This window comes from Haplochromis burtoni, unplaced genomic scaffold (assembly GCF_018398535.1).
Source record: "Haplochromis burtoni strain Fernald_Lab_line unplaced genomic scaffold, NCSU_Asbu1 Contig_28, whole genome shotgun sequence".
Taxonomy (NCBI): Eukaryota; Metazoa; Chordata; class Actinopteri; order Cichliformes; family Cichlidae; genus Haplochromis; species Haplochromis burtoni.
In genome coordinates, this window is record NW_024582389.1 from 451,111 (window position 1) to 465,484 (window position 14,374).

Sequence of the window (14,374 nt, forward strand, 5' to 3'; positions counted from 1 at the left end):
ATGCCAAGCCCATTTTGCAAAAGTCAACAGCTGGTTGCAGCCTGTTACACAAAATGCTCTCACCATGGTAACTAACTATTGACATATGTGGAGGCATATGGGGCAGTTGGTGATGACTAATTTGAAATTGAGTAATTGGTAGATTTAAATTTCATCTGGCTGTCTGTGATTTTGAGTATGGGCATACAGTAAACACCAATCTATATTAAACTTTCAGGTCATACTATAGTTTAAATCGAAATCATCACAGACTTAAGTATTGATTATCATCATTTTCTTGTCTTTCTCTCATACAGATCCTTAATAATCATAATAATAATAAATATTTTTTTTAAAAACTGCTCTAAATTTTGTGGATTTTTTTGTTTTTCACTGAACTCTTTCAAAACTGCCCTGGGATAGTTACAGGAACTGAATAGGAGGCTGTGAAATCTCAGCTTTTTTCCCCACCAAGAAATTTTTTTTATTTTGTGAAATTTAAAATGTCAATTCAAGTCATTAACAAAGTGCTTCGATTTTCAAAATAAAAAGGTCACAGTTGACAATGAATCTGTCTCAGCTCTAGTATGACGGGAGGCAAATCACCAAGAGGTCATAAGATCAAGAAGAAGATGAATAAGACAAAACAATCCAAACTGTTCATGGGTTAAGTTCAACCCCCACCCCACCCACCTCCACCTCCCTTTTCCCCCCTCTTTCTTCCATTTGTTACTGAAAAGGAAAATGAATCAAAATAAAGTTTTAAAAATATATTTCAAAAAAAATTATTAATTTGCTATCTCACTTCAGCTTTCTACCTCCAACTTGGTAGCAGTACAACAGTCTCAGAAAGTGCATAATCTAGTTTCAAGTATCCTACAATTTTGGTTAAAAATCACTCTTCACACTTCAGATTCTGAATTTTTATTTAGCAAATAGAAGACAGTTCGCACGCACACACACATAATTTTCCATCGGGTTCAAATACAGAAGCATGACAACAACAGTGTTAGTGTTAACTAATACAAGGTAACTTAGGATACTTTGCATTAGTATATTTTGGTTTAAGATCGGTCGTCTAATTATTTGTTTTTAAAAACAAGGGATAAGAGAGTTCTCACAGAAAATAATGACAACTTTCCTTCAGCTCTTACGTAATTTGCTCAATTAGATGCCTTTTCCTGAGAACCACAAGTGAATGCCAAATAACCTACAAATGCTCTCACTGTGTATTACTTGACTTGCCACTATTTACTGTGAATATTTTACTTCAATCCTTTGTGTGACAGGCAGTGAAATCAAAAGGATTTCCCTGACAAGCTAAAAGAAATAAGTCCCCTACTGAATGTACAAACATGATTATTGGAAGAAGAAAAAAAAAAAATGGGACGCTGGGTAAAACATTTTTTCATGGTTGGCTACGTTTTCTGTGTTCACTGCATTCTGCTTTTACTTACATTTTACACAGCGCTGCCATTTTTCCAGAATTGGTCTCATAATAACAAACCCTTCCCCTTATTATTTGGAGTGTAGTCTAACATCTTAACAGCAAGATTAAAGTTGCACTTGCTTTTATTTTTGTTATACATAAGACTGAATAAAAATCTAATAATTTGAAATATTGGAAACAACAGATAAAAACACTGTTGCCCCTCAGAGGCTTTAAATATTCTGACTGTAGTTTGGCTACATTTTACTGCAACCCACACCTAGCGCTTGTTCATTTCCACTTAATTTACATACTGCACTTCATTGTTTTATTGCTGAGAAACTTATAGTATGTGGATTTTGCATATCGTTAGCTTCATAGCATAAGTGCCTAAGTCATTTTTATGTGTTTTGTGTTTCAGACGGACAGGATGATGCAGCAGTGGTAGGGGAGTAAAGTTAGGCAAAAATCTCAATTTGACCAAAAAATGACTTAGGCACTTATGCTATGAAGCTAACGATATGTAACCAGACAAAAAGAGGCAGCTGCAGCAGCATCCCCTACCAACATGCTGCTTATTGCACCCAGGAGCATTGTGTGTACTGTGTACATTCAATTTATTGGAGCGACTCCACATTGCTAGGGCAGGACGTACTCAACAACAATGACTGCCACTAAACACGAATACTCGCCTCTTTCATCTGATAAGTCTTCCATTTCAGAGGAAACCATGCCTAAATCAGACACTGATCATGACAATAAAGCTACCAGAGCTAGATTTGCTTCACAGCAAACAAGGTTGTAGTCCTGACATTGAGGACTACAATATCTTAAAAACATAATTGATTTAAAAAAAAAAAAAAAAAAGACAGACGGTGTTTCAATCTTTTTCCCCTCTGTCAGTTTTTGAAGAAGAAAAAGATTAAGAATGAAATTTCATTCTTGGTCCATGGTGATAAACACAGGAGGAGGAGGAGGAAGCCCTCAGGCTTTGAGGGAGCCCCAGATGATTAGTCCTACTACAACAGCAACAACAACCAACACTATCAATATAATGCAAATCTTCTTCCGGGAGCTTTGCTAGAAGAAAATAAGCAGAAGGAATTTAATGTTTTTGAATTTTCTTTCCTTTATGATCTAACTAATAAGTTGATTAAATGATGTACAGTCATGCACACATTCTGCTTTACAGAAACAGGCTCTAACAACCAGTCTTGCTTTACTAATCCAAGTTAAAATCTCATTTTTCTAGCATTTATTACAGCTCATCTGTCTTTTCATACTCCTGTTCCTCACCACTTCTGTCATATCATACATTAAGATATCTCTGTCACATTACCTGGTGGCCTGCAGCTCGGGCCAGCTGGTGCACCCCTTTCTGGATATTGGTCTCGGTATTCTCCACGTTGGCTTCTATGCTATCTGCAGGAAACAAAACAAAATACATAATTTACTTGCGGTAAGAGTAGAAACTGCACAATCCTGCTCACTGAGCCGTAAACTGTCAATGTGAAGCTGTTACACCTGTCAGCATTAACTTACTGAAAGATTCTTACCTATCATGTCTCCTTGCTCGTGGACCATCATACCCAGGTCCTTGAAGATGTCATTTATGTCTACGATGTCAGACTAAAAATCAAGAGAGCCGCTCCATATTCAAGAGGCACTTACAGTATGTTTGTGACTTTGTGTTTGTGGAATTTTCTTTGCACAGATATTAGGTGTTGAAATTTGATCTCTACCTCCAGCTGCCTTAGAGCTGATTCTCTCTCCTGGATCAGTCTCAGATCTTCTTCAGTGACAGCGTCAGCCTGAACCTGTATCTGGGAATCACTGCATACAGATGCAACGAGAGTAGTTAAAACATTATTTACTATAATAATAAAAAGCAGAAAGAATAATACTGTTCAGAAACAGTGGGCTTACCTCGGTATAGGAGGAACATTTCGAAAGCTGTCTTCAGGCTGACCACCCTGCTAGAAGTCAATTGAACACATTTAAGTCTTATTGTTGCAAATCTGCAGAGGTCCTTCTATTCCTGATTATGGGTATAGCAATGATTCAGTAAGTACAGAATGTCCTTTGCTGCAATATATAAGTAAAAGAAAAAGAATTATTCAGTATTTGCAGAACACTTCGTTGTTAAAATATATGCATGGCAAAGTTGAATAAATTCACCTTGCAGCTTTATTTACTGTGCAAAAATAAATTATTAAACATAGCAGCAGTAACACGCTGTTCCTACTTATCAGCAGCATAGCAGATAAAAAAAAAAAAAAACTTTGAGTGAAGTGAGATAAGCAAGAGTGAGATACGGGAACACAGCTGTGAGTGGGTCCAATCATGGGAATCTGTGACTACAACAATCACAATTAAAGATACTTTTTGATTCACAATCATGTGACAGCTTCATGTGAAACTACTTCTGAACTGATGCCTGCGGTTGCAACAATTTTAAGAGAGGAGTGAAACTGTAACCAGCTGTGACTATTTCAAGCAAGCACTGTGGTGGAATACAGTGCAATAACAATTTTATGTGGATTTTTGTAAAAATAAAAAAGTAGAAATTTCTCAGCAGAAGCCGACATACTGAAGAGAGAAACCCAACAAGGTTTGTGAACGAACACTTTGTGACAGTGGGGAGAGAAAGATAACCCCCTTAACATGCAGCAGAACTACACTCAGCGATGGTGACCATCTGCCTCGGCAGGCTGGGGAGAGGGGAAGCAGAGAGTGAAAACAGTAAGAAACACGAAAGTGAGAACAAACACTAGTGAAATCTGCTGCTGAAAGGAAAAAGGCAGCGAGCCTTGATGTACAGCACCTACTTGTTTTGCTGGATTGTTAGTGCAAAGCTTAAACAAGCTACTAAAAAGCTTTGCATAAAACCTTTTTTTTTTTTTTTCCTATGGTTTCAAGAATGTCTAATTTTCAAGTCTCTACTCTTCTGTAGGTTTTCAATAGGATACCAAACATATTCTCCTCTGCTATCCATCACAAGCACTTATGCTGACAAAAATCGCCTGTATGTGTCGTCCAGTTTATGGCTAAGCAGAAAAACACAACACTTCTTAAACAGCACTTCACACGCGTGTCAAAAGACCTGAATTCCATCTAAATCTACGCAATGATGTAATATATGTGTTTACATTTATAGCAGTGGCTTCACCCCACTCTCATACTCCCATACAGTACCTATTTTATAACTGTCGTTTAATGCTCTACCCAACAACTTGGTGATCTGATGACAGGCAGTTACTTACAGACAGTCTGGAGCTGGCTCTGACTCTGGCCACAAACTCCTTCTCTTTGCTGGCGGCTTCTCGCTGCGACTTTTGAAAGCTGTTCAGAGCAGCGGAGAAGTCGTTCAGCAGGCGCTCTCTCTGTATCTTTCTCTGACGCTAAAGTAAACACAAAAATATTGTAAACAGATGAACAAATGGACTTGTCAGAACTATGGTCTGTAGTTAATCAGTCTGGTATGGTACCACAGATTCTACAGAAAAGATGGATTACAATGCTCATTGGTCAGTGGACTGCTATTTTGAACATTTAGATGTTGCCATGGTTTCTTTGGAACTACAAGTAACCACTTTGAATGAAAGAGTGAAGCGCTATGATGTGATATATAAATAACAATTATAGCTAAGAAGAAGTCAAAAGCATTTTTGTTTCAATCTGTCAACACATTTATTTCTGCAGTGAAGCTGTGAAGTTGGGCATTTAACATGGGAGTCTATGAAGACTGACTCAATTTTGTAACCAGGCCCCAGGGACATGTGAGGAACTACAGCCTTTGTGCCAGTGAGTTTATTTTTCAGACAGAGAGAGAGGTTGTTCTTTGTGGTTTGCTTGACTGTGACAAACCTTTTACATCAGGAAGACTTTACAAACTCATTACCTGATCAGGTCCGACTGGGAGTGCAGTAAAAGCTTTCATCAGTCGGTCAGTCTCCTTTGCCAAGTGGTTACCTTGTTGCTGCTTCTGTTGACTAATGACATTAAAAAATTAATTTGTTAAAGTAGAGAATAGTACTCAGACATTACAAAGACAAAGGATGGTAGGCATAATACTGTGCATAGGTTTAAGTAATTTAGAGTATATAAAAAAATTAGCCGGCATTAAACATTGCTGTAATAGTCTAACATTTTCTACGCTTGCACATTTACACTTTCACTAAGATACTTCTGATAACAGCCCAGGTATGTAAATCCAACCAAGCCCCAGTAACTCACATCGTCTGTAGTAGCTGGCTGCTGTCCTGTTCAGTTCCCAGCACAGAGATTGCCCTTTGCAGCTCGGAGGCTGGCAAGAAAGTCACAGAGAAGCATGTTGTTTATTTGTATTGAAGTGTGTCCACGTGTTGGACGCGCTGGCTGACAATAATGCGTTTTTATGTGTGCATTTCTTACTCAGCAGTGTGATCTTCTGGATGTTGGAGCTGATCTGGTTAACCAAAACACTGGGCTCCTCTGGAATCCCAGCCTGGTAGGCCATGATGAAAGCTACGAGGACACACAAGACCACAGGCTTCACTCGACTCGCTCATGAGTTAACAGTGAGATCTAATTAGCGTCTGGAGTCAGCTCACTGTTCTCGTGACTGTCATGTGTAGAAAAAAACAAAAAAACAAAAAAAAAAGAGGCTTTCGGGGTGAAAGCATTTGTGTAGATATAGTATAATCATTGTATCTTGCAAATTTCCAAGAAGAGATGTTGCAACTGTGCTTCTATTTATGGCATCTTTGACATTAGGTACAGCATTAAATACAAGATAAAACAGTGATTTCTGTGATCTCCTCTCCCCAAAAATGATGCAACGTTTGTGACACCCCCTTACATTTCACCTTCTTTCTACAGGTTTTCATCTTGAAGCAAAGCTCCAGAAATATCTGTTGAGAAGCTCACTACTATCTTTCACTGGGTGCTCCTTAATACTCATGAACTCAGTCCGGGGTTTTATTCTCACACAACACAGTAAAGCCTGCCACACGGCTGGTGTCCTCATTGCTCACAGTGTTTAATAAATTTGAGTTCAGAGTTCTGAGGGGGCAAGTTTATTTCTTTTACACAGGAATACTCTCTTATTAAAAGTACAGTGGACCCCCCCTCCTCCCCAAATACTGAGTACAGTGTGTGATTAGTCACAGTAAGCTTAAGCTTCAAGCTAAGAGGAGCAAGGATGGAAGCTGAAATAGTAAAGTGAAGGAGTGGCTTAAATAAATCACTTTATAATATAACTCATGACCTAGAAATGGTTCAGAGGTCCAGCTTCTTTGGAATGTGATACTGTAAACATGAGCAACCTGAAACAATAAAAAAAATACTGTAACAATAACAAGTTTTATGCTGGTACTTATCCACTAAAAACACTGCGAAACTAATACACTTACATTATTGAGAGATCACACAAATGATCATTACAGCTAAAATGATTTGATATCAATGCTGTGAAATAAAATATTATAAATATGCTGCAGAATTAAAATATTTTCGTCTTTTAACCTTAAAAAAAAAAAAAAACAGCTATCAAGGCCAAAAGGAAAGTCCTACAGTCTGATAAAGGTGCTCATATCATACTGTACAACCTGAAGTGAAGGAGTGTTGGGCCGGGAATATTTAGCACAAGCTCCTCATGCAGACTTCCTGACTCAAAAAAGACTGAAACTTAGTATGCAAATAGCCACCTGCTAAGAAACTGTCACAGTGACAGGATATTTCTCGTTTGCTTTAATTAAAAATTAAAGTGTGATTAGGGTTAATTAAACCAACGTGCATGTTCTGAGGCTGTTTCTGTCTCCTTGCCAACAAGGAAAAAATGCGGAAATCACCAGAGTATTTTTTTTATGCCATCAACATGAACGGATAAACTGCAAATACTTAGTTATGACCTACTTGTGTTTGTTGGGGTTAACGCTGTCCTAATGTTACCTGTACACTGCTCTTCATTTTAACATTAGCGGGTTTAAGAGTCATGAAGTTACAAGGGAAGTCAGTATGAAGATGTTTGTCGCTTTTCGTTGTAAAACAAAACAAAAAAACTTAAAAATACGAAACAACCTCGTAAAAATACGTTGGTCGTCTAAAACGTTAGTGAAATTGTCAAGAATGACTAAAAGTTTACTTGAGTTGTGTAAAAGTTTGAACTTTACCTTTCTCGTGACTTGTTTCTTGCGTCGTTGTGCTTCCTGATTTTTTCTTTTGGCCACTCCTCCGTCACATGATGTCTGCTGCACTCCCAGCGAGACCGCAGCTGTAAATTAAAGGTGTCAAACGGTAACATAATGCAGGCCAGAAAAGTATAGAAACAAAAAACTGTCCTTTTCTTAAAAACAGAGCAACGACGCAGCACAGGTTAAGTGCTTCATGATCTTTCATTCTTAGGTATTTATCGGCTGTAGGCTACCAGGTGAGATGCTGGTTCGTGGGCAGGTGAGGGGTCCAAATCAGTTCCAAAAATGCTAGTTTACACTGGACAACATCAGTGCTTTTAGTTAGTGTAAGAGCCATAAAAAGGATTATAATTCTGTTTAGGTCTTGGGTGTCATATATGATGCTCGGGGCCCAGAATCGGCCTTATAAATTGAATTCACATTGAATTGAATACATTCCTTTTAAATCGTGGGCCAACTTTACAAAAGCCCCTTTCTCTGAACGTAAAGACGTTTAACAGCACAATTAATCCCCTTTTATATAAGAAACAATTAGTGCAATTTCAACCTCACACCTATGCCGTTTTTCTACATGGTAAAGTTGGCTGGTTGGTTTCCACAGTGTGTTTTTAGCCTGTTTCCTTCCCATTGTGCCCAACTAGTCACTGCAGATGGCCTCCCCATGTTGAGCCTTGTTCTTCCAGAGGTTTCTTCCTGTTAAATGGAAAGTTTTTTATTCCCACTGTCACAATTTGCTTTCTCATAGAGGGTCATTTGATTGTAGCAGTTTTCTCACTGTTATTGTAGGTTCTTTACCTTAAAATATAAATCTACTTTTGATTTGGCATTAAGTAAAATTTAATTGCACTATGTGTGCAGAAATGTGCACAACAATATAAGTATGAAGGGCCAGAGTCGTCTCTATTTTTTGAGGCGACTGAGGTCCTTCAACATCTGCCAGAAAATGCTGAGGATTTTCTATGAGTCTGTTGTGGCCAGTGCAATCCTCTATGCTGTTGCATGCTGGGGGAGCAGGCTGAGGGTCGCAGATGCCAACAGACTTAATAAACTAATCCGTAAGGCCAGTAATGTTGTGGGGATGGAGCTTGACACCCTCAAGGTGGTGTCGGAGAGGCGGATGCTGTCCAAGATAAAGACTATGTTGGATAACACCTCCCACCCACTCCATGACATGCTGGTCAGTCACAGGAGCACGTTCAGTGAGAGACTGAGATTACCAAAAAGCACCACTGAACGACACAGGAAATCATTCCTGCCTGTGGCCATCTCCCTGTACAACGCATCCACTTAACACACTGTTTGCTGCTACAGCTACACATGTTTCTTTTCCAACTATTTATTTATGAGTGAAGTATGTATGTGTATATATGTATATATTGTACTATTCTTATTCTTAGTTAGTGTATTGTCTGTCTTGTCTTAATGTTGGTTTAAAATGAAGCACTGTAACAAAAAATAATTTCCCCCAGGGATTAATAAAGTATTCTGATTCTGATTCTGATTCTGATAAAGTGTGTCCATGTGCTTCAGTGTGTATGTATGTTACTAGTCTAGTTGATTCATGTAGGGTGTTCACTTCTATGTGCATGAGTTTCCAGTCCAGACTCTGAGTACTGAGCTTTCTGAGGCCTGAAGGAAGAAACTGTTGCACTGACTGGAAGTGAGGGACTAGATGTTCTGGTACATCTTGTGAGGCGGCAGGAGAGTAAAAGGTTTGCGTCAGGTGTGTGGGGGATCATACACAATGATGGTGGCTTTGTGAATACAGAGTTTGTGGGAAATGTCCTTGAAGGTGGGGAAAGAAACAGTGGTCCTGCAGCTAACATGGGTCATAACTGATTAACCACAACAAAAACAAACAACTGACAGGTGAAATGAATACATTCATTATCTCTTTGCAATGCAGCGTTTTCATGGAAAACCTTGTATTTTAAAATTCTTGTGAATGTTACTTTTACAGGTGTCTATCCACCAAATATTTCACTAGCACCCTCCAATGGCAGCATCCTCCTATTGCAGGACAGCGCATCTTGCTACTCCACAAAGCTGCTCTGGACACTTAATTTGCATAAATCAAACTCCTCAGATCCCAACCTGAACATTCACGAAGGAGCCAGAATAGATCATCCACGGTGGACACACCAACAAGACCAAAGGGCTCATGTTCATGCATTAATGGGCCAGAACTGAACTGTGTACAAATGATGGATGTAATGTAAATGTGTCTGTCTCTAAAGCGCTTTGGTTCACCTTCTGTGGTTTATATGTGCTAGATTGCCGGTTCAAGCCCCAGCTTGGACAGTCTCGGTCGTTGTGTCCTTGGGCAAGACACTTCACCCGTTGCCTACTGGTGGTGGTCAGAGGGCCCGGTGGCGCCAGTGTCCGGCAGCCTCGCCTCTGTCAGTGCGCCCCAGGGTGGCTGTGGCTACAATGTAGCTGCCATCACCAGTGTGTGAATGTGTGTGTGAATGTGTGGATGACTGGATGTGTAAAGCGCTTTGGGGTCCTTAGGGACTAGTAAAGCGCTATATAAATACAGGCCATTTATACATACATGCCACCATATTGCTGAAATATATTTCTTTTTAATTTGCTACCCTACTTTACATATAAAATTGGCTTTGCTTTCAGAATAATGCAGAATCTGGATTAAATAGTATTACCTAACAGTTCACTTGCTAACACCACCTCAACTTTTTAAAATTGTAGTTATAATTTGGTTCTTGGTGTTTACTCCATGCAAAGTGTGGTAATTTTACAAAACACATTATGATGTTACATAAAGCTACGAGACATGTTCTGTTTACCAGACGCATCAGGCACATCAAAGTTCACTCAGATTAACCAAATCAATAACAGTCTTAACTTCTGTATCCAGTACAGACTCACTGGAGTATACTGCACTTTGTTAGGTGCACTGGTTTGACTGATTCTTAAGGTGATTCTCTAATCAGCCAATCTCATGGCTGCAACTACATGCATAGACATGTAGACCATATCTAAATGTCCAGGCACATAGCCAAGGCCAAGATAACCTAATGAAGTTCAAACTGAGGATCAGAATGGGGATGAAAGATTATAGTGGCTTTAAAGGTGTTGGTTGTTGTGGGCTGGTCTGGCTCTTTTAGGAATTTCCCCACTCAGCCATCTCTAGGGTTTACAAAGAAAGGTCCAAAAAAGAGAAAAAAGACTGCTTCAAGATTATAGTAAGGCAACAGTATCTCAAATAACCACTGAACCTTGAAGCAGATGGCCTCCAGCAGCACGCTGGATGCCACTCCTATCAGCCAAGAACATAAAACTAAGGCTATGGTCAGCACCTTGTTGAGTGTGTGACACAAAGAATTAAGGCAGTTCTGATGAGAAAAGGGGGCCCAACCTGGTGCGAGCAAGGTGTAGCTAATGAAGTCTTCGGTGAGTGTATGTGAAAGTAAATTTTATGAGTTTTTCCAGATAAAAAGTGTTATCTTTGGCTACTTAAGGGGGTAAAAATCTGTATAATGTTTCCAAGGATTCTTAGAATTTATTTGGGGTTTGTGTTTCCAGATTCAATTTACTGATGGTATCACTGTATCACTATAAAAGTTGTGGATTTGGGTTCATGTAAACAAATCAGCTTGAACGATGAACAGATGTACTTTGCACTGAACTCAGTATTCTATGTTTGGACAAAATTGAGCTCTATGTACTTAATTTCTCTTATCTGTTGGTCAGGGTCCAGTGAGCCATATGTCACATGGACTAATGTGATTGGTGCACATCTGCATGCACTGACTTTGATATTCAGAGAAGTTACAAATGCTGTATTTAAGGGAAAACTCTCAGTCCAGAGTAGCTGCTCTTGACCCAACACCTCAGTCATGCTTCGTTTGCTGGTCCTTGGCCTTGTCCTGGCATGTGCAGTGTCTCTCAGCAGCTCTGCAGTAATTCTAGAAAATGGCACTCCCATCCTTTGGGCACAAACGGCCAGCCAAGTGACTGAGTTGCCAATGCACGATGGGATTCTGGTTCCAGACCCCTGGAACTACCTTCACCGCATGAGTTTATACCGGCTGATGATAGCTGCTACAGACCCCTTCATGGGATCCATGGGGACAAATGCTACTGACAGTCCGCTGTGGGGACTGCCACTGCAGCTCGGATGGATGTTAACTTCAGGTGAAGTCAAAGTATCATTTCTTTTTTTTTTTAAGTCAATAATAATCCTTTCATCACAATTTAACAAACTTTGTTGTACAAAACTGAATAAAGAGCCTCCTAATAATGTAACTAACAAAGAAACAAGACCACAGCTAATGATCTGTTGTTTTTACAGGGCGTCTCGCTGATCCAACGGGTGCAACAACTTGTGGCCTGGAAGCAGAGCCTATGTGCATTTCTACCCAGAGTTGGTGGGCCTGTAAGTACAAGAAACAAATGCATAAAAAATAAACACAGGGGGAATACAAATGACCTCTTTATGTTTCTCCAGGTGTGAACTATTTTGCATCTGTACTTCCCTTTCTGTCTGCTGCACAACAGGGCTTCATGGGAGCAGGAGCTCAGGTATTATCTTAAACTGAAAATGAACACTTTGAAAATAAAACAACAGCAACAACAGCAATAAGAAGGAGAAGAAGAAGAAGAGGACACTTTTTCATGCCATCACACAAATATTTGCGGTTTAAATAATAATGAATATGACCATTTTGTATTATTTATAATGTATGTTATATAGTGCATATTATCATGTATGTGATTACATTACCAGGTCCAGATGCAGGTGCCTGCAGGAGTACAGGACTATTGTACAACTTATGCTGACTGTAAAGCTAAATACCCTGATGCCATGTCTAAGTGGGATGCTTTTTTTCAGGTATTGAAACACAGATATACACTGGTACATATACACACAGTTTCTATTCACATCATATTATCCCGCAATTTTAAAGGGGAACTGAACTTGTATTATTTTGCCCTTAGCAGAAAACATTACATTTTAAAAAGTCAGGGCCATGTGCCATTATAGTTCAAAACAGGTCTGTGTTCCCTGAATGCACCAGCTTTATGAAGCAACAAAGCTACGTTGCTGAAATAGGTGTACTCCTTTAATTGTTCATATTGTTTTAAGGGTCTGAAGACTACTAGTGAATCTCTTCTGCCTGATGATGTGAAGAAAGACACTATCCTTGGTGTCTACTGGGACGCCCAAATGGCTTCAACCGATGCCTCTGCAGCATGTAATCCCAGGTAATTTCTTTTACTTTTACTGTAACCATGTTGCTTATTAATTGTAGACTATATCATTTTCATTTTTTATTCTACTGCTGTAACACAACATCCCTTGTTAGATCAATAAAGTATCTATTTTTATCTATCATAAAATCTATCATTTTAATGCATTTCATTAGTAAACATTTACACATACCCTCCTCCCCCAGTCACCCATCCTGTTTTTACATATTACAAATCATGTACACACACATTCATACATGACAATGACATTGACTAAATCTACTTCATCTTTTTTTTTCTGGCAGTCTTGTTAGTTTTAGCAGTGTCAGTACTCTTTCCTGCACAAATTTTAACATCAATGCCCTTATTGCCAATACTAATGATGCTGGAAAAAGTATTAAAGCAAAAGTGATCACTATCCTTATTATTTATAAATGTTTATAAACAAAAAAAAATTTTGTCCACTGAACTATTTTTGGTAGTTCAGTGCACACCAAAACTACCAAGGACGAGGCCTTGCTGTTTTTCCCTGCAAGTGGTCAAAAAAGCCAAACATTTATCTCAAATTTCAGCTCTCTTAATCTCAGCTTCTGTGTTCTCGCTTCTCCTACAGACAGAGCCACTATTCCCCTGTAGAAGTGTCATTTGCTCACAGCTGGCTGAACTCAGCAGAATATGTAGCAGCAGCTCGATTCCAGACCAACATGGAAAAAGCAGTGCTTTTCCTAACCCCTCTGCCAAGTCGGATTTTACAGGTACATATCTTCAACCTTTTCCATCTGTTTATTTTACACATCACTTCTTTTTTTCTGAAACACACAAAGTGAGAGAAGGCTTTTGTCCACTCTCCATTCTGTCTTATCATTTTAGGAGGGCGACAGCGCCCCTAACATTGCTGATCTGACTGCAGAGGAGAACCACACACTGTATATCTTCAGCTGGATGAAGACTATTGACAGTCTGCTTGGTAGGACACACACACACACGCACACAAGCAAACACAAAATATTATTGCTAAGATTTTATTTTAAGTTATGCTCATGATGATGATCTACCAGGTGGGACATTGGTGCGTCTGTGGAAAGGTGCCATGTGTTCAGTAAACACAAGGCAAAAAGGTGCACAGGTGCTGGAGCAGCTCCTCCTGAATCCCAGCTTTGCTACAAGCACTTTCCTGTCCATCATCTCTGAGATGACTACAAGCTGCTGAGTCAAACACACAAGATAAATACATAACCATATTCATTTTTTCTCCTGAAAAATGACATTTTTGTCCATTAAACAAAGTTGTTTTGTCACTGGCTTTTAAGGTCAACTTGTTGCACTTATCTGTGGTGTATACCTGGCAGTACATTAAAGTAATTTCTTGGCTCCAGTTCAACTAGTGTTCTAAAATGTGTCTCACAGATTTTTAGTTTTTTTTAGTTTTTTTTCCACAAATAATCATTTTCCAGCAATATCTTTCCACTGTAGTACAGCTACTTCTGCTACTTAATTAAGGATATGATTAAAAAAAAAAAAGCTCTGCTAGATGGGTTTATAGTTTAGCTCGAGCATGATCGCACGATCTGATCTCATG

General features: G+C 39.1%; 2 protein-coding genes across 3 annotated transcripts; one reads left to right on the top strand and one right to left on the bottom strand.

Annotated features, from left to right (window-relative positions):
• Window positions 1-887: 887 nt before the first annotated feature.
• Window positions 888-7,660, bottom strand: stx7l (syntaxin 7-like). Of its 2 annotated transcripts, none has more exons than XM_005917612.3 (10): window positions 7,561-7,660; window positions 5,822-5,914; window positions 5,645-5,714; window positions 5,310-5,400; window positions 4,672-4,809; window positions 3,335-3,381; window positions 3,151-3,241; window positions 2,965-3,037; window positions 2,748-2,830; window positions 888-2,488 (listed from the first exon to the last, which is right to left on the bottom strand). In XM_005917612.3, exons 2-10 carry the CDS (start codon window positions 5,904-5,906, stop codon window positions 2,393-2,395), a joined length of 774 nt encoding a protein of 257 aa, XP_005917674.1. In that variant the 5' UTR covers window positions 5,907-5,914; window positions 7,561-7,660; the 3' UTR covers window positions 888-2,392. The 2 variants fall into 2 exon arrangements, with proteins under 2 accessions (XP_005917674.1, XP_005917673.1); XM_005917611.3 differs by having other exon boundaries at window positions 3,335-3,384.
• Window positions 7,661-11,371: 3,711 nt separating this feature from the next.
• LOC102304727 (protein LEG1 homolog) lies at window positions 11,372-14,176 on the top strand. The gene is made up of 8 exons (XM_005917613.3): window positions 11,372-11,739; window positions 11,897-11,980; window positions 12,053-12,126; window positions 12,332-12,436; window positions 12,692-12,810; window positions 13,409-13,550; window positions 13,666-13,762; window positions 13,854-14,176. The coding sequence occupies exons 1-8, from the start codon at window positions 11,442-11,444 to the stop codon at window positions 14,003-14,005; spliced, it is 1,071 nt and encodes a 356-aa protein (XP_005917675.3). The 5' UTR covers window positions 11,372-11,441; the 3' UTR covers window positions 14,006-14,176.
• Window positions 14,177-14,374: the final 198 nt, after the last annotated feature.

Excerpts from the sequence above, each read along its gene's own strand:
- stx7l (XM_005917611.3), bottom strand. The coding sequence starts at position 5,906 with ATGGCCTACCAGGCTGGGATTCCAGAGGAGCCCAGTGTTTTGGTTAAC. Across the intron at positions 4,810-5,309 it reads TCCCAGTCGGACCTGATCAG|CGTCAGAGAAAGATACAGAG; the intron begins GTAATGAGTTTG and ends TGTTTACTTTAG. Across the intron at positions 3,242-3,334 it reads AATGTTCCTCCTATACCGAG|TGATTCCCAGATACAGGTTC; the intron begins GTAAGCCCACTG and ends ATCTGTATGCAG.
- LOC102304727 (XM_005917613.3), top strand. The coding sequence starts at position 11,442 with ATGCTTCGTTTGCTGGTCCTTGGCCTTGTCCTGGCATGTGCAGTGTCT. Across the intron at positions 11,981-12,052 it reads TACCCAGAGTTGGTGGGCCT|GTGTGAACTATTTTGCATCT; the intron begins GTAAGTACAAGA and ends ATGTTTCTCCAG. Across the intron at positions 12,437-12,691 it reads AGTGGGATGCTTTTTTTCAG|GGTCTGAAGACTACTAGTGA; the intron begins GTATTGAAACAC and ends TATTGTTTTAAG.